Below are 20,700 nucleotides of genomic sequence, written 5' to 3'. Positions count from 1 at the left end.
TGTAGAGAAATTTGCCCTCGCCAAAAAGTTACAAAATAGGAAAAAGTGTGGTTGTTTCACCTAAATACGACGGTGATCGATCAATTATCAGTTACTGAGTCTGCAGAGCGTGAGCCTGCTCACGTCTCATGAATCACCCTGTATACAATACATATACATACTTATATAGACATACATAAATAAATACATTATACTAAAGAGAATAAATAAAAAAAACTACATGTTTTTGTGTTCTTTATTTCTATGGAGCCAACTTAAAACTAGAGATGCCACAAATATTCGGCAATTATTCGGTATTCGGCCTATTCGGCCACTTAGCCGAATACCGAATATCTATTGCGCCTACCTAAAAAGAAAACTACTCAAAAAATAACCAAAAAATAGGTATATTTTTATATTTAAAACGTATTCTTGGAAAGTAGTTAAATACGAAGGCACGTTTTTGAGCATTTATTGATTACAAAATATTTTATTTTTATCATGGGTCTGATTTGATTGACTCTAACTACATTCATAGATTCTGTTCAACATAAAAATATATCTTAGGAAACGTTGTGCTTTGTTGGCGAAAAGTTTTTATAATAATTGTTACTCAAAAGGTTCGCATGTCATGTCGAATATTCGGTATCCGGCCGAGAGAGGAGCCGAATATTAGGTATTCGGTCAAATTCACTATTCGGGACATCTCTACTTAAAACCTTTTAAGGTTTTGCTTAGTCTGCCCTCGAAAATGTAATCTTACTGAGTGAATTATTTCATTGCATTTGGCCCCTGATTAAAACGTGTAAAAAATCAATATTAACTGCAACTTTGCCTTAGACCCCTCCTAAGGAATGTATTTATTGTTGGAGTTTTAAAGCTGACAAGAAATTAAAAAGTAAAAGTAATGGCGGCTTGACCAGCGGGTGATACGGGAACTGATCCGAAAACCAATCACGTTCGAGCGTCGCGCAGTTTACCCGAATCCGTCTGATTGAAGACGAAAGAACGTTTCAACCACACATGGTAGCATTTTTCTCTACTCTCGTTTCATTTGTGCGCGCATTTAATACTGCAACCCCAAATAAAAAAGAATACGTAACAACAGGATGAAAGAAAATAAGCCTTTTCTTCTATAACATCATGATTCACATTTGGGATTTTTAAACATTTTGCCTGTACTCTGTATTTTTCTTCATTTGATCTTCCTGACGTCGTTTTAATTGCGGAAATCCCTTATAAGCGGATCTTTCGAGTTAATATTTCCTTTGTTTTTTCTTTGGATGTGGGGTGGGTAGTAGAATAATTAAAGATACGGTACATATCAACTTTCAAGTGGGCTTTGTTACGCTAGCATAGACTTTAAATATCAGTTACCTACCCAAAGTTTTAAAATTCTCTAATACTATCCGGTATTTAAGTAAATAGTCATTGTATTTCTTTCTGTATAAATAAAAATTAGAAATCTTATCATATCCAAGGAACAAGGAAGTTCGTCTTAATTAGCTTTTCGTCCATTCCACATGGCGCATACAAACTTAACACTATCAGTTGGTAATTACATCGGCTAATAATTTAGACTGTATCCTCATTTTCTTCTTAATGGAATGCTGCACGCGAACCAAATGTGAAAATAAGTTTTAATTACCGGGACATTGGCTCACTGTTTCGTTGGTACGGGTCTGAATACTGCATCGTTTTGTATTTATTTGTTGTGCTAAGGTCTGTCTTCAAATTGCGTGTAGATCCGCACGCAGCGCAGCTCCGATGTGCGATATGTACTTACGGGTGTTTCTTGGCGTAGCTCGCTTACTGCACATGAAATGTTTACCCTAATCCTCTGTTAACTTGTAGCATAAACCTTTTGTGGTTTTACTTCGCTTGTTACGCCTTTACCACACTAAGCACTCGTATATTTTGAAATAATTTAATCAAGATAAGCCCTGGCTTTTGCTCAATAACTCTCAGACCTCTCAGTCAATTCAATATGCGATTCATTCGATGAATTTTAACTAGTCAGAAAGTTCTATTCAGCACTTTATTCTCCATCTAGTTGTGGTGGATCTATTGTGTTGGTCTAATCAATTAATGTAAACTTTTTAAAGGTTTCAAACACTGCTAACAAAGCTAACTTATCCATTAATAAAATTAAGTTTGCCACAAATGTATTTTTCATTGAATACGAAGTGTAATTAGCATTATCGATTGCTTATCTTCATCTGAAACGAATCTAATTAATACCAATTCCTCTCGAGTTGCAAGGCGTTCCAAAAATAGACACATAAATAAATATCTGTAGACTCAAAAATAAATTACTGTACAGTAATTACTTGTATGATATTACCTAATTCATCAGTTAGGTTCCATTATGGCATCAGAAAGAAAACAGTTGATACCATAAGAGTCTTTAAAAGAACAGCTGGAAGTAAATTGATATTCAACCTCTGTTTTTGGTTTTAGGCAAGTTGCTGGTTAGCCGGTTTGGCATTCGTGCGTGTCCAATATAATTTCATTAAGTGTTGGGGGGGTTAATGGCGTCGCAAAATTGTAACGATTTAGTCAAATAACCGAGGTTTGTTGTTAATTTCCACACGCCTCGGTGCCACATAAAATTGAAATCGTGATGTTAACGAGTTACAAAATATCATATCGCTTTCTATATCTTATTAGCGAAGGCAGTTTACGTACAATATAGAATATAAAAGTTTTTTTGTAGTACCAGTCTGGTCTAGTGGGTAGTTAGTTAGTTATCCTGACTATGAAGCCGTTGGTCCGGGGTCGAATTCCGGTTAGGGCATTTATTCGTGTGATGAACACCGACATTTATTTTTATTCTTATTTGTTCCTGAGTCATGGCTGTTTTCTATGTATAAATAATGGATTTATCTATATACGTACTTACGTCTTTTATATGTATTAGAATTCATATAATTAATTTTTCTTACCAATAAAGTGACACTTTATCTACAAATATACCTTTAAGTTCATATTCACATCCAAGAAGTCTAAAACGTTTTGAATATGCCAGGGTAAGTTTTCAGCAAAGCTTAATAGACGGGCTGATTCGAACATTGCTTATTAGATGTCACACCGATATGTTACTGATCTTTGAGTGTCAAAAGTAACTAAAGTTTTTTAATTGAAGAAATGTCACTTTTGACACTAACAGATCAGTATCATATCATAAGCGTTGTTCGAATTGCGACCGGCGGCGATCACCAAAGAACGAGTAGCAATGAGCGAGTGTGTCTTTGTGATTTTTGTAATAATTTAAATCATCAACTACCTATGCATTTCTTCATTCCCACGAATATAGATCCAATAGGTACCATTGCACACGAGAGAATGTTTAATTACTCCACGTTCGGCCGTTCCCTGATTTTTCAGAAAGGGAAACAATAAGTATTAACTTTCTAAACAAAGTACGAAGTTTCGCCTTGATTTTCATTAAGCCCCCAATTACTTAGCTTCTTGAGTTTCTCTAAGTAAACAAGACATTGTCTAGTAAGCGTTTCAGATCACGAACGGCCTAATCCCGTGACTGATTCAAAGTGAATGCTCGCGTTTGTGCTCCACTGAATGCATCCGGACCCTCGAATCGTGACGACCCTTCGGTTCTCTCACCTGTCCTGAAGTAAGCTTAATTTTTGTATCAGTTTTTTCCATCAGTGTACATTGTGGGCTTAAAAAGTAATTTTTGCTGTGCGCATTTAGGTAAGTAACTCGTGAGTAGTAAGTAGGTAGGTATTAATACTTATAATTAATCTAAATATTTATATATTTTGCACTCAGATATCGATTTTTAAAATTCCACATCCTGTATTTTGCGACAAAATAATGAATACAATGAACGTACAGTCCCATGAATGAACATAGTAGCGGATGAGACAACGCTCCAAAAGTATCTGCCATCCTGGAATTACTTTACAAATAAAGATATATCCCTCAGTTCGCGTTCTGAAGTATCTGTTATTAGAAGAACCAGGGTCCTGGTCTCCAGCAGAATAAGTGGAATAGATAGATAAGGCTAGTTTTGGACAGAATCAATATACAGGGTGTTTGGTACATCGTTTGCCAAATTAAAACGGCAGATAGATTGAGTCATTTGCTATCTTCTCAGGCCTAAAAATTTTTAATTTGGTGAAAAAAAATATTTTCACTTTTTCGTAAATTTACAATTTTTACTGGCGTAGTAGTAAAAAAAAACATGGCCAATTTTGTTTTTCTACGCATGAGAAGATAGCAAATGACTCAAGCTATCTGCCATTTTAATTTGGCAAACGATGTACCAAACACCCTGTATATTGATTCTGTCCAAAACTAGCCTTATCTATCTATTCCACTTATTCTGCTGGAGACCAGGACCCTGGTTCTTCTACGATGTACCAAACACCCTGTATTTTCTATTCAAACATATTCAAACATTTTCTATTCAAACATATTCAAACATTGACATTACATTAGACGTAATAGGTTTATAATATATTGTGCCAGTCTAGTACATACGCAACCTCCAATATCTGTCACAGTCTGATTGTTGTACATACAGGGAGTTATTTGTTAAGCTATTAAAGAATGGTAGATACTTTTTTAATACAGTTGCTCAAAAAGTGCTACTTTACGTAGCTGTTTAGCGTGCGGAAAGTTGGTTATCTCGAACTAGTGCTTTTTACTTTTCCAATTTTTTTAAATTTATACTTGTTCCAATTCACGACTACTTATTGATGAGTGTTAATATTAGTTTCCTTTAAACGTCGTAATCAGCATAAAAACCTACCGTTAATGTAAGAATACGAAAAATATTACATATTTCATATTTAATTACTTACCTCTTCATCATTATAACACGTTTATTTTATACTATTCAATATTGAAAATTCCGTTCTTAATAAGTTGACTGAATGGAACGGAATAGCTGCCAAACGCCCATAGATATAATATACTTAAAGACGACGTCTAACCGAGCTGTCACTGTTACCACTTTTGTTTAGTGTACGATTAACAATGTTTTTCTTATTTTTTCGCAACTGTATTAAAAAACGTCGTTCGATACACGTGCGGAAATGTCATTCTTCACTCGTCCCGAGTCTTGCCACTCGCCTGCGGCGATATCTCGGTACTCGTGAAGTAATGACATACCTTCCGCACTAGCATCGAAATGTACTATTAACTAATAGTCTTGATCCGTTACTATACTGTCCTTGCTAGGTAACTAAGTACATGTAACAAAGGAAATACGTAGGTAATTAAGTAATTACCGTTCTTGTTACTCTGAATAGTCTTATTAATATTTTATAGAAAAGGAGTAAATTGATTTATTGACATTTGATTTGTAATGAGTTTCTTACATGCCCAAATTAATAACCGGAATATTGAAATAATTATTAATATGTCTCACGAGGAAATATTCTATATGAATAATATCTATATAATAACAGTAATCGCGTTTTGAACACATGCTACACCCCACAAATGTATACACTAGGTACATAAGTATGTATATGCCCCGGAAAATTCAATAGGGAAGATGGTTTTGATTTATCGTTGGCTTGGGGACCAGTGTTTCAGAAGTTGAAGCCAAGGGATGTATCTTTACATCTGAGCGCGGACGTTGTAAGTGTTGTTCTCGGACGGTTTGACAATAATTAATATGAAGTGTTGTAAGTAGTTCGTGTTTGTTATGTCTGACACTTACATTTAATATAATTTTATCGGATAGTTAGAGGCACTTGCTAACTGCGTATGTTTGAGCCACTGTTTTAGAAAAAAAACAAGTACCCGATGCTTGAACCGATTTAGCGTCACAATATGCAGTATCCAAAAATATTTAACTGTCACGAAAACCATCAGTATCACTCGTTCAATATAGGCTCACTGCATATCTGTGCAATGTAGCTCTACGCTATCTAGTTGGTTCCTAACTGGTATAAATAAATTATTTATTTATTGTATGGCGGTTACACACTGGTTAAGTAACACGATTACATAAATATATAAAGTGTGCCCGCGAATGCTACGCTAACTTTGCCTAACTAATACAAATAGTTCCCGGTATTTCATAGCATAACCAACTGGAGCTTGAATTTATTTAGTGTAAATATTTCTGCTGATTTTGTTTTGCAAAAAATAAAAACGTATTTTTTTTATTAATTACCAATAAAGTTTCTGGACAGCTCAGTTCACAATAATGACAGGTAGAGAAAACATAAATAATATACAATTTCAAGCTGGTATAAATATAGATTTGTCCTAGACTCAGTCCAAAAAATAAAGATTCCCGTGGCCCTAAAACCCGCTGAGATATGGATGGATAGGTCATCATAAATAAATAACTTTAGTGTAATTTAATACTATGCATGATTTCTAATGTAATATTAATCAGATTTAGAAAATAGATTGATGTTTTAGTTTATCCACAGCGATAATCACAAATTACTTGCTACAATCATCTCCGTGCAAAAGAAAAGTCACCTAGTCATTGAATGTAATGGCTGCCAATAAAGATGATAGCGACGGGAAGTCGCAGGTAGTCCATTACATTAATCTCTGCTGGAGTGTTTGCCTCTCATGGAGCAAGTGTTCATTAACGCCCCCGGGGCGGAATGTTGTGGAGTATCTATTACGGCATTTATGATATATATATTAGTATGTATCTTCACCGATATTACATAAATAAATGTAGGTGAGCAATTACGGCAGGTATTCAATTAAGCAATATCAATTAAATGAAACGATACGTCTTATGATATGTTATCGAACGTTATTTATGTATTATATTTAGTCGCGAACGTAATACGAGATTATAATTACTTTAAATATATAGATTTGAACTCCACTCTCGCTAGGTTTTTAGCTTCAATAAAATAAGGTTTAGGGTACGATCGCGTTTTTTATACCATATCAAAATTTTAAGCATTCTTTGTATTTCGTGGTTACATTATAAACCTAGATAACGTAGGTAATATATTCACTCTCACCTCGCTTATTCACGAAACGCTCCAACATTTCTCCAGTCACGCCAGAATGGCTACATAACAACTCTGTAAGTGAGATAACAGTCGTCACGTGACACCGCTGGATGGCATGTGACAAATTTACATTCAAGTCGCGAACGGCAAGCAGTATAGTCGAGACAGGACGCAGGTGCTAGGTCCCGGCCAACACATGAAATATAGAACCGGCGGAACTCGCCATGATATATGACAATAGTGACGGCTACGGCTCCGCGCCGACAGTTACAGCTGTGTACACGGGGATAGTACGAAAGAGAGTGGAACAAACGAGTCGCGAATACAACTTCGTTTAATACAAAAATAGTTCATAGCTTCTAAAATAGACCCTTGAGACCGTTTCATAACCATTTACAACAAAACATACTTTCAGAAATTCGTGAAGCTGCCATTAGCTGTTCGGGAATATATCGGGAACTCATTGAAAGAGGTATCTCTAAACACTTTTGTTTGCAATATTATAGCAGTTAATGAGAAAATAAAAATTAAGAGAAGACCATAATTTAATGTCAATTAGGTACCTACATTGGAAGTTTGTGTATTATTCTTCTACACTAGGTACTTAACATTTATACAACATTAATTCAAAACTTTACCCAAATAAGTAGGTAGGCATAGGGAAAGAAAATATGAAAACCGGCTTATTTACCTTTAAGCAGAAATTATTTTAACTGAATTTACTTTTCACTGAAAAGAAAATACATAACTATTTCGATTTAGTATCTTGCCCATTATTTTCAATCGAAGCTTTACATCTACATCCATAAAATATGTTTTTTTTTATACGACGCTCTTCCTAATAGTTGACTGTTCTATATCGCAAGAAATATTATGCAAGAAAAAGCTTTCTCCATAGTTAAAAAAAGCGGACTTTAATGAATGATACATCATTCAGACTTGTTGTTGTTATAAATACACTGCTATTAACACTACTATACATTTTAATAGTAGCGTTGGTAGTCTTAGTAAAGATGTTGTTTATAGAATTAGAGGATCTAGATATAACCTACTGCCACTTACCTAAATATAACCCTTTACCAGGCTAAGGGATATATATTTCCCACATACGGCACTTCAAACATGTCTTCTATTTTCGATGAGTAGGTCTGACATTCGTTTGTCATTTTTGAAATGTCAGCCTGGTAAAGGGTTAACTTGGTCAAGCAGATCTTGTCAGTAGAAAAAGGCGGCAAATTTGAAAAATTATGTAGGCGCGAAGGGATAGCGTCTCATAGAAAATTTGAATTTCGCGCCTTTTTCTAGTGACAAGATTTGCTTGACCATCTATACTTTTCTTACAGCTTGGCAAAAAAGAGTGGAAATTAAAAAGTGGCAACACTGTAGTGTCGTCCCTTTCAAACCAATATATAGAAGAAAACGGGATGACACTACAGTGTTGCCACTTTTTAATTTCTACTCTTTTTTGCCAAGCTGTACTTTTATGTATATATCTACGTTGGTATTAGCTAAAAAAGTTGCGTTTGCTATACTCGTGTATGTACAATACCGTGCGAGTAAGTCTGTATTTAGAAAACTGTTTGTGTCACATTATAAGACAAAATCAAATGAAGATGGAAACTTAATTTTAAGGACTGTAGTACACGCCATATTTTTACGCAGTATCGATGCCGCCACGATGCCGATGTGGTCTCGTGACTAGAAATATAGCGTGTGTACCGACCCTTAATATATTTTATAACTTGATATGTTTGATTAGACTTTAGGACCGTTATTCGTTACCTAGAGTTTACTTGAGACATAATTATTGTTGCGGTTTATTTTACTCTTGAATAGAAACTAAGTGCTTTTTTATAATAGGTACCTAAATATTAATATATATTAAAATTGGATGTTGTTAAATTAACTGTTTCGATGCCGTGAGTCAAACACAAATTAAAAGCTGTCTCTCGAACGCCACGTCACTGAAGTAGCCAAACTGAAATTGAACTTTATGCATATGCACGTAGGCCTATGTTGCTCTGTGGTCTGTGACCCATTAATCGGTCTTTGGCGTTGAACCTGCGGTGCGGATATATCGGTCATTGGCGTCCAAAAGGTTAAATCAACCGTAGGAGGAATAACAGAAGTAGGTAACACACGGCAACAAAATATGAATGTACCTGATATGTAAAATTTTGTTATCAATAAAGTATTGAATTGAATGTAACCAGTCGGGTTTATAAATATGTACTAACTTAGTAAAAATATGGAAGCAGTAGGTATCTTGAAATTTCTGGGCTTTTTGAGATGTCGGTACCTACCTGCTCGCGCCGCTGGGTAGCTAGTAGATTTCGGTTTTTTAATGCCCGTAAGCTGCATTCTGTTTTTGTGTGTGTGTCTGCATGCTGTTTTTTAATGTCAGTGCTGGATACCTGATGATTAAAACAACACCATCCTCCACTGACTCCTGAGCCCCGCCAATCCCCCAACCTCAAACCCTTCAACCCCCGACCCGTCAATCGCCAACCCCTGGTCACTGTGACCCAGGTGGATTTTCAGAGGAAATGCTCGAGTTGCTTAAGAAAACGCATAGGCGACGTTTTCCGTTTGCCAACATGTCGAGGTGGTCCACCGAGGCGGAAATGCATTGCCCGTCTCAACCGCTCTTGACACAGCGTTGCAACAATCATCCGTCATTGATGCAGTGGCTATTGATAATGATGATGAATGCACGTAAGGAAACAAATGAAACGGCTGTGAAAATATTACAGTAACAATATATTTTGTATATACAAATGAAGTTATAACGCGGGAAGCAGCAGCAGCGGCAGCGCGAGGTGAACAGCTGGGCACGCGCCACTGCGCTTTAGTGCTTCGAGCTCGCTGACGTCCGGCGTTTCATCTTCTCCAACCTCGTTGTACTGCGCCTCCTCAAACTTGCCCGACAGCGCTGTGAACATACAATATCATTAGTATATAAAAAATATCACCAAGCAATCGTTGGTGGTTCCGAAGCTCAAAAAGAACTCTGTCTGTCTGACTGTCATAACCAATTTAATCCAAAACTACTGAATTGATTGAGTTGAAATTTGGCACAGAAAAATAAGTCGGCGGCCCAAAGACGAAAGAGTAAAGACGCAAAGGGCAAGCCCTTTGATATGTGACAAGACAATTATGGGATTTTATTTTTATTTTTGCCGACATTGTTTAGTTAACACGATATATCAACTAGATATTGGAAATTGAAGACAAACTAATTTCATTGTGGAGCCTGTTCAAGAGCACTGTCATCCACATCTAAAGTACAAACATCTGATAGATGACTACGAGTACTTACTACGACGTCTATAACAGTAATTTAGATATGAGCGTGCTTGCTTTGTGCTTTGGAGTAATTTTATAATACACACGTTCTACGTTTGTGTTAGGAAACAAATCATTAGTGTCCTGGCAAAAACATCGCCCTTTAATTGAATAATAATAAGAAACTTGAAAATTTATTACTATTTAAATATTTTTGCCACAAGCGCGTTACATACAAAATATGACGGACCAGTATTAATATATTTAAATTAGTTAATATGTCTTATTCCCACGAGTGATTTAACCACTTGACCGTCCGACGATAGCATAGTATCCGAAACCAATATGCTCTTAACCGTCCGCGGGAACCTGACACAGGTACACAGCATTTAACAACAATGGCCATAATATATCTTGTACAAATTATTAAACAATTTAATTGATTCGGAAGATCTTCTCAACAAGGTGTTATTTAGGTATCCTACACGTATCGTACACGGTCCACTGCGTTACTATCGCAAAAAATATGTGAACAACAAATTTCTAGCAAGAACATGCAATATTTACAACAAGAAATAGTCACACATTGATTTGTTCCAGTTTCAGCATAAGTGTAAATATAGATTTGCACCCGTCATCAAACAAAATAAAACATAAATAAAATAGCAACTTCTATTGCCTCTTAGGTCGTAATAAAATGTAATTTTGTCTTGTATTGTTTAAAACTCAAAATTCTATTTGAGTTGTTATTGTAACTGTACCTATTGTTTGAAATTTCAAATTCTAAATTGAAAATTGTGCTTGTTGTTTTACAAATTCTAAATTATGCTTGTTATATTTTTAATCGTGCTCGTGGAATATCCTATTTACTGAATGTTACTGTTAAATTCAAAATACCTAATAATTTAACCTTTTTTGGATCAAGGGAATTTTGTATTAGCGATACCTATCTATACAAGTGGAAACTGTTTTGGTTTGTGTTCTAACTATATTTTGCATATACATTACATAAAAATAAAAATAATTGGACTAATTTGGACATGTCGAATTAAATAGGTATGTACAGTCAGCACCAATAGTAGCGAATGAAACTACGCGCCAAAAGTACCTGGTATACATTCAAATTCATTTAATATTATAATAATATGTTTGTTCCCCTAATTGTAAATAATTTATGAATATGACGATGTACAATTAATACAAATAAAATATATTCTATTCTACATATATTCTATTCTATAGTCTAATTATTAGTGTAAACGTCTACGTCTGCGTAAGATGATGATGATGATTTATTAAAACTATTCTCCTTCCTCGGGCCTCAAACTATCTTTCATACCCATCTCAAGTCGGTGCAGCGGTTTATAAGTGACAGGCAAACACGAGTTACTTTCACATTTATAATATTAAGTAGGGTTCTTTTTGTTAAGATATTAAGGAGTGGTAGATATTTTAAGCCCATATTCTTATTTTGATGCTTAGGTACTGTACTACACATTCCGTCATCCAAGCTCTCGAACTAGATCTACTAATCTAATCTGTTTTGTATTCCTTTTAGTGGTCAAATATAATATACTATGTTAAGAATGTCCGCGCGTTATCGCTGCTCAACGCACTCCTGACATCAGCACCAGAGTGTGACTTGTTTGCGTGGAGATGAGCGAATGTGTGCCGGGAGTGTCTGAGGTTTTGTGAGATGATGGATGATAGGCTTTCCAACACTTGCATTTGAGTTTTAATGTTTAAGTACGTAATTAGTTTATTATGCGGTGTATTGGCATACGCTGTGATGCCGTGTAAATGTATTTAAATAATAAATAAATAAAAGAATAATAAGTACCGAGTAAGAGCATGCAATATTTAATACTTATTTAGCTAATCCTAAAACCTCCCTGGCAACGGGAATGTAGTTATTTTTTAGGCACGTGGCGTGTATATGCTGTTTGCTTCCCTAATCAATAAAATAAAAAATAAAATAATTATTAATATACATGTACCTACTCGCAGAGCGAACTCTGCGAATTCTATTTACTAAGCTCGAAAGCTTAGTAAATAAAAAAGGTACCGAATCTGTTAACCTATATACATATAATTTACATTTTTGTATCGTTAGGGTCTAAATTCTTGCTACTAAAATAGGGACGGTAAACGTAGCTTTAGTTCCCGTTCACGCCTACGCAAATGTGAAATGGTCACGTTCTGATACAAGTTATTTTCAGTCTATTTTTGTGGTGTGAGAATGTAGACCCGAGGGTAAAATAAAATCATAATTGTAATTGAGCTTCTGACGAGCGAGGGACGTAATATAAAAGATCAACACGCTGCTGTTTACCTATGTACAATGAATTAACAATATTTTATCTTCAAGCATCTTAGATTATCAACTTTCATTTTTATCCGTATTCCTGTTTTTACTGTAGCTTGATTAGAACAGGCTTATTTCGAGTAAGGTCGCCAGAGCTCAACGAGGGTACGGAATGTTAGGGTCGGCAACGCGCATGTCTTCTGGAGTTGCCATGCTGCTTACCATCAGGCCGACCGTATGCTTGTTTGCCACCGGAGAGGTATAAAAAAACTTTAGTAAATATACTTACAGTACAATTTGATTGTTCCGTCGGTGTCGCCAAGCGAGTTCTTTGATATGCAGCTGTAGGTACCGAAGGTGGACCGCACTACTTTCTTGATCTTCAACCGCATGTCCACTTCGTACCCTCTTTCCACTGCGGTGATCTCGAATCTTTTGTCCGCTGTAAACATAGGCATATATAAATCGAGAATTTATTTACTATTGAAGGGGAGAGGAAATGTAAACATCAATCTAACAACACAAATATTTCGATATACTTGCACAGCCTAAGCCTAAGCTGCCTACGGGATATATTTTCTACATTATAAATCGCATACCACTCGGATAAGCTGTTATAAATACATATAACTTTATAGTTATATGTATTTTAAAAGGTCTCAATAATTTGATATTAATTTTAAAATTATTCGCTGTACATTATTCGATGGGTGTGGCTAATTTAGCGAGTATGGCATTCAATTCTATTCTAGTCCTTCCCGGTATTCGTATAAAATATATTTTCATTATGTATGTAGTTAGCAATTGGTTTACAGTTAGGTAGGTGCGTAAAAAATGTGTTTTTCTGTCTTAAAGAAACGATAAAGCGAGAAAATGAAATGGGAAAAGAAAGACAATCTTTTAACAATGCCGACATATAACAAATCATAGACACGTGTTTTATGTGATAGCATTTCCTAAGAATAACTATTGTTATCCTAAATTCGAAAGTAGTTTCATTGTGTCTATAATCAAACTGACATTGTACGTTTTACTTTTCATTGCGAAGTAAAATAAGTAATTCTGTGGTTCTTGAACAAATAGGACTTCTTGTAGCAGTTCCGTAAACGGGCGGGCTGCGCGAGAGAGCTCGGTGCCTTGCCGCCAATGACACCGGCCGAGACTTTGCGATTGACGCACAAGCACAGTACAGTCGCCATCACATATATCAGAGCGGCCAAGGTGTTCACAATATCTGAACACGCACTCTAACGCCTTGACAACAGAGGCGTATTCAGATATTTGTGAGCACCCTGGCCGCTCCGATATATCTGATGGCGACTGTACACAAGCATCTGTCATCAATAAATTTTATGTGCTGTAAAGACCAGAAGGTGACACACTTAACCCTTTAACGGACATAAGGGTGTCAGAAATTATGCGAAATTGAACCATCACTTTGAAATAAATTTCATAATATTTGTGGCAAATATATTTACTAGGCCCTATAAAGGCTTAAAAAAAATGTTTCCAACCCTTGTGAGGACTAAAATACATAAAATACTAAAATTCATGAAACGTGAGCGAAAATAACGTTAATCTTACTAATACAGTTTGATTTTTGATTTTGATTGATTTTGCTGAATGCGTTGATCCTGCTCTCGTCTTCTGAAAAACCCTGTAGAATTTGAATACTCCACTCGCTACACTTAGGAGTATTTAATGTACCTAAAGTATGAGAATCAATAACAACATGAAACTAGGTGTATTTTATACCTAACTTTATTTACAGCAGCTGTAAAATTACTAATACATAGTGAGAAGTAATATTTGAATTTGTCTTACACTGTGATATGATTTGGTCATTTATCGTCCAATAGTTGATAGATCTGGGAAAAGCTTCCGAGTGGCAGTCAAGATGCACCGTATCGCCCTCCTTTGCCCCCACCAGCTGGTTCTGTATTGTCATAATAGGGGGAACTGTAACAAATTATTATCAATAGTATTTTGGGTTAGTATTCTATCTACTGTAGGGTCAATCATGCATTCAGGAAAAATCAGTCTGTCGGTTGTTTAACTATGGGTGATTTACATAAAATGGCATCGTTGTAACTATGACGCATGTATTTAGGTACCTATGAAGATGTATGATGTACGAGTATGTATATTAGACGGGTAATATCAATAGTAAAAAAAAGAATTTAGTAATTTTGTAGATTTTTACCGCCCACACTTATACATCGCGGACGCGTATGCAACTGTAATGAGCGGCCGCAGTCTCATAGGGCTCAAATTGGGGCTATAATGCCCCATATAGAAGAAAAGCAACCTGTGTAGTAAAAGAAGATTGCTAAAGATTTTATGATTAAATTACGAACCGACTTTTGTATTTAACAACATGACGGGGTCTTTTCGTAATGAATACTGTCTTGGGTGGTAAGGTTAATTCATTGATAAAACACATCAACTTATCACCAGCGCAAAAGGCACGGCAGTAAAAGTTGTGTCGTTCAATGTGGTCACGCAACAGCCCGGGAACGGCAACCATCGCGCCAGCTGCTAAAAATAGTGAGCATGATATCCCCGCTCGTAGTGTTTTATTCGTATCGAATCCTTTGTAGTTTCGTTGATAGTTGTGTTTTGATCAAAAATATGTTATTTTGGAACAGTTGTCACCAGATACATTTATCGAAGCCGCCAGGGTGCTCACAAATATTCGAACACGCCTCTATTGTCAAGACGCTAGAGTGCTCGAGTGCGTGTTCAGATATTTTGGAAGACCTGGGTGGCTCCGATATATCTGATATCGACTGTACATTTTTCGAAAATTTTTAAAAATGAAGTTTTGCGCTGAATTGTATAACACTATAGTAAAAGAGTAAACAAGTAGGTATAGTAAGGTGAAAATAAAAATATAGTTTTTCCCCGTTATTGATAAAACTTAGCAAATTAATTTTATTATTGAGGATAATTTTACGTCACGTTAAAATACTGTTATCAAGCATATTTTACAGCAGTAAAGAAGGGTGAAAATAACTTAAATTCTGTAAACAATAATATTTTTTTAAACCCTTAGAGAGCAAATCGTGCTTAAGGCGCTGTCAGTTCCGAATTGGGTAATCTGTCGTCCAGTCGCTGTGGCCGAAGGGGCTGGGATTTATGCGTAAAGCGGAAGATGCTGAAAAATATAATGTTGAAATATTCAGAGAATGGATTGGCACTTTTTTATTTTTCAATTTAATCATTAATCGCGTTGTCCAAACAGCTACACTCCTAACTGTACGTCGGTGAACCTTATTACGAAAGGCATATTAACGTCCACCGATGTACAGTTAAGAGTGTTGCTGTTTGTACATTGCACTAAAATATGATAATGGAATTGTCTTAATTTGTCTTAAATTACATAACTGCTTAGTTCCAAAATGCCTAAATATCTAATTGTTTCTTTCTTAAAATGGCCGAACGCAATGACGTTTTTAAGTCAAAATTTGTACGTTAAAACAGAACGGAACTTGTACCAATTTACTATTCTAATCCAAAATAGACTGTCTAAAAAACCTAACACGAAAGTAAACAAAAGGAAAAAACATCACATTTGTATTGAAGCTAAATCAGCAAATAATCTGGTTGCATGAAAATCTTCGAAAACAGCATAATATATGAGCTCACAGTGCACAACCAGCATGACCCGCTTGCTGACGGAGGGCGGCACGCCGTTGCTCGCGATGCACAGGTAGGCGCCCATGTGCAGCCGCGACACCTTCACCAGGTGCAGCACCGCGCCGCTCACTGATGAATCTAATTACAACAGCATATGAACTCACAGTGCACAACCAGCATGACCCGCTTGCTGACGGAGGGCGGCACGCCGTTGCTCGCGATGCACAGGTAGGCGCCCATGTGCAGCCGCGACACCTTCACCAGGTGCAGCACCGCGCCGCTCACTGATGAATCTAATTACCAACTTTGATATCATAGAGGTCATAAACTTACATAATATATACTTCTTCATAATCGTGTCACTGATAAGATGCAAAAAAGTAATTCCTTCTGCTGAGAGTCTTTGTTTGCAACTTATGGAACGAATCTTTAAGTTATCTAACTCTAAGTCTAACTGTAGATGTATGACTTAAACTTTCTTTGATGAAATGAATGACGGTCGTTGCCAGATTACTGATGATTAGGACTTTCAATCCGTCACTATTTTTTTCAAGGATATTGAAAGTGACAGCGACCGCGTCCTCGCGTCAGTCAACTGTAGTAAAGACGTAACAGTAAGTAATGTATCTACAGTTGCCATTCGAATATTACATTTAAACATCTCACCAGTTATTTAAAAAAGTATATCTTAATCAACAATTGTTATTATAACATTCCTACAGTGTTCTGCAAACGTCTATAGGAATAAATAAAAACATTCATCGCGCTCGTAGGCACTTGTACTTAGCCAACGTGAGTACATTTGAAACGCATTTAAAATGGAATCAAATTGGTGTAACCTTTTGCATTTCTGAATACGCCACTCGTAATTAAATCTATTAAGTACCAAGTTTAACAATTTTCTTGTTGTAGCGCCAAAGATTTAACTTAAATCGAACTTGGTTGGGGAAAACCGCAAAGACTTTGTTCTCCAAAACTGGAATGCTCGGACTTAATTTGCAACGAGAATGTCATCAAACAACAAGTTAATCTGAATCCGCAGACTTCAATAAGAAAGCGGGAGTTGGAGTAGAGTCCTTAAACTATGCAGCGCAGTAAAATGAGACCGAGACCGAGCACAATGTTCACGCGCCGGGGCGTTGCCTAACGAGACAGCTCCGGGGAAAGGATAATTCTTCCATTTCGGATCTCTTTACACCGAGCCAAATAATTTAATTTAAATTACTAAAATACAAGCTGCGCGAGACTTACACAGTTTAATTCTGGGAGCGCCCTTATTTTTACGCGAATTAAGAGATTGCCATCTCAAGTAGATGTAAACTATTGTAAACAGACAGCTTTTGTACATTTCTCTAAGAACAAATTAAATTACTTTCAATGAAAATATTTCAATTAGTATTTTTCTAGTAGACACGCTACTATTTAAACTATAAACCGAAATAAATCTCATATACGAAGGGAAAAATGATCAAAGCCTCCAGTCCAACGTCACCGTTTACCGGACAGGACAGGCGCCTGAACCACTCGGCTATCCATCCGGTCATGGTGGCATGGGAAATGGTTTCTTTCTCAAAGTATTGTCAAACCGTCTAAAGGTAGGTTAGGGTTTGGATGTAAGTAATTCAAAAACATTTGAAACCATACTTTCAAAATTGTGCTACAACTATGAAGCGTAGCAGTGAATGAGGTATGTGTAATTGTAATAAAATATCTTACTTTGAGTGTCGCTAAAGTTGGTAGCGGGCAGCAGGTCCCCAGCCTCGCGCCGCCAAACCACATTCGGCGTGGGCACGCCATGCGCCGCGCAGCGCAACGACACGTTGGCGCCCTCCCTCGCCACCTGATCGCTGCTTGTTGGGTAGTCCAAGATATCCGGCGGCACTATATTTACATACTCAATAATTAGTATACAACCGCTCGACTACTGCCACAAACTTTAACCCCACCTCTAAGTTAATATGCTTACAAATTCAACACGGTTAACTTAGCTAACTTAGTTTAGTTAGTTTAATAGGTGGATTGAAAAATAGAAAATCATTTACATATTTAGCACACACAAAACTATTTTTTACTACGTTTAACAGAAGTGAACATACCTACACGAAGACAAGCGGCGCGATTCAGGAAATGAATTAGAGATTCACTAAATATGAAATAGTAAAGATATGTGACGTTCCACGGCAAAAGGTACCTTATGGCGGCTGGCGCTTACGCTATTATTAACGCCGCTCCTATATTCAGCTGGGACAATGGTACCTTTTGCCGCGGAAGGTCACATATCTTTACTATTTCATATCTAGTGAATCTCTAATTCATTTCCCGAATCGCGCCGAAGGTTGTATGCGTACTGCGATACTTTCATAAAATAAGTGTGAACAGGGCCAAACTAGTATCTTGGGCAACCAATTGTTAAATTACAAAGCAAGAGAATTATGCCAGAAAATAAATATATGTACCTATATTTGACCTTAGTTACTAGTAGTTAGTCAGCCTGACAATCTGATATTTATTTATAGATTACTACTTCATATGGACGAAAGGGTGACTTAAGGAGGTACTTAATGCATATTTAACAGGTTATTTTTTATCTATTATTTATTTTCTCCACACACACGTATACCACTATATCGATTCAACAATTACCTACACTCACGAACGACTTATTATGTGAATCAATACAACTTACGTTCAATTACGAGTATGTGCTTGTAAAATGGGCAGTCAATATAGGAGTAGTAGATATTATAAACAGTACGGATATGATGGTCGTATTTGTCTACGTGACAGCGTGATAAAACGGTGTCCGTCTCTTTCTATCCCGCAGAGTTAAAAAGTGACAGTTGTTTTATCACGTGGATAAATGTGGAATATGCAATCCATAATAGGCATGCAGGAACGTACTTTCTTTCGTTTTAAGAGGATAGTGGGCGACAACGAATATAAGCCAGTTAAATCACATTGCAGGTAAAACAGTTTACGCGGGGTCCCTTTGTTTCCCATAAAGTTTTAAGTCATAATTTTTGTCATATTATCGTTAGTCATAAAACTGAAACCGTTAACTTTTCAGGATTTTCCTAAGGTTATTGTATAAATAGGTTAGGTTAGGTTAGGTTTGTTTTATAGCAATCCTGAAAAGTTACGCGTTTCTAAGAAAAACCAATTATGACTAACGAAACTTCGGACAAACAATAGAAAATGACTTAAAACTATTTAGGAAACAATAGAGACCTATACGCACCTACAACGTCCAAGTAGGCAGTTTGGCTCTTCATGGGGTCGGTGTTAAGCTGACACATGTACCAGCCGCGATCCGCCTGTCGAACGTCATGTATGTGGAGGAACCACACCCTCCTGTCGCTGTGGTTAACAGCAATCCTATGGTTCTTGGTGATCACGTGGCCCGCAATCGTCAGGATAGTCTGCGTGTCCACGCGTAACCACGCCACCTTGCAAGCAAAACTTGTTAATATTCTACCAATCTAAGCTTTATTGAAACCGAATAAGTGCCCTATTTAGGCACGTCATTGCCTTATTCACGTCAAGGTCGAGATTGAATTCCAGATAACCGAGTAAACAACTGGGGCTTAGTTTGGTTACGTTATATTATTAAATTGAACTTATATTCAGTAGGTACTGCAATAAATTAAACATTAAAACAGCGGTCGGCAACCTTTTAGCAGCCAAGGGCCACATAGCAGTTAACGAAGTGGACGCGGGCCGCACTTTGTTAATATTTATGACTTTATCAGACATTGTCATTTGTCAATATTACATACAAAATAGCCAGGGAGGCTCGCGGGCCGCAAGTGAGAGGTACGCGGGCCGCATGTGGCCCGCGGGCCGCTTGTTGCCGACCGCTGCATTAGAAGAGGTAGATATTTAGTAGGCATCAAATTGTAATTTACAACTTTGTTTTGTTCTTAGTACCTATAACAACTAAACATGTAACTTATGCCTGCAACTGGCTATGTAATAATTATTTATGGTGTTAATTTACGACTTTATTTGTGGCTTTCCATTATGAAAGGGTCCTTATGCTTTATGTGCATGATAAAATGCACGTGCATTATCACATAACCACGGGCACTCAGGTCGGTGTTACGGTTTTCAAAATACTTCCCAAACAATAAATATTCGTAGTTATAAAGGTTATAATCGAACACAATAATCTTATTACAATCAAACACAAAATTAAATAACACTCAAACGAAGTACGAACCCTGTAAGATCCAAGGTCATTGACGACACAAGTGAAGACCGCCTCTCTTCCTAATGACACGGTCAAGTTGTTCAGGCTATCTTCAAAGCGGGGGACCTCTGTAACAATAACAAAAAGATTACTGAGCTTCCTGAAGATTCTGCTACAAATAAGAGAATGTACTTATACATCATACCGGGTGTGGCCTGTAATACGAGCAAATATGTAATTAAAACACATATTTAGAACACCTATAACATTTATTTAGAAAATATGCGAGTTACTTAATTATAACATAATGATAGTAATGAATTAAATGTTTAAAG

General features: G+C 36.5%; 1 protein-coding gene and 1 long non-coding RNA gene across 2 annotated transcripts in view; both read right to left on the bottom strand.

Moving 5' to 3' along the window:
- LOC134675772 (uncharacterized) overlaps nucleotides 1-20,700 on the bottom strand; it is a 95,988-nt gene that overhangs the window by 38,342 nt on the left and 36,946 nt on the right. The gene's annotated exons all lie outside the window — the stretch shown is intronic.
- LOC134675749 (lachesin-like) overlaps nucleotides 9,689-20,700 on the bottom strand; it is a 31,913-nt gene continuing 20,901 nt past the window's right edge. The window contains exons 2-8 of the mRNA XM_063534062.1: nucleotides 20,396-20,493; nucleotides 19,415-19,622; nucleotides 17,893-18,057; nucleotides 16,341-16,469; nucleotides 14,362-14,496; nucleotides 12,827-12,979; nucleotides 9,689-9,879 (exon numbers count right to left, since the gene is read on the bottom strand). Coding sequence (XP_063390132.1) covers nucleotides 9,731-9,879; nucleotides 12,827-12,979; nucleotides 14,362-14,496; nucleotides 16,341-16,469; nucleotides 17,893-18,057; nucleotides 19,415-19,622; nucleotides 20,396-20,493 — 1,037 coding nt within the window. The 3' untranslated portion in view covers nucleotides 9,689-9,730. The remainder of the gene's footprint in view (nucleotides 9,880-12,826; nucleotides 12,980-14,361; nucleotides 14,497-16,340; nucleotides 16,470-17,892; nucleotides 18,058-19,414; nucleotides 19,623-20,395; nucleotides 20,494-20,700) is intronic.

The sequence above is a fragment of the Cydia fagiglandana genome, chromosome 2 (assembly GCF_963556715.1).
Source record: "Cydia fagiglandana chromosome 2, ilCydFagi1.1, whole genome shotgun sequence".
NCBI lineage: Eukaryota > Metazoa > Arthropoda > Insecta > Lepidoptera > Tortricidae > Cydia > Cydia fagiglandana.
This window is presented reverse-complemented; position numbering and strand designations above follow the sequence as displayed.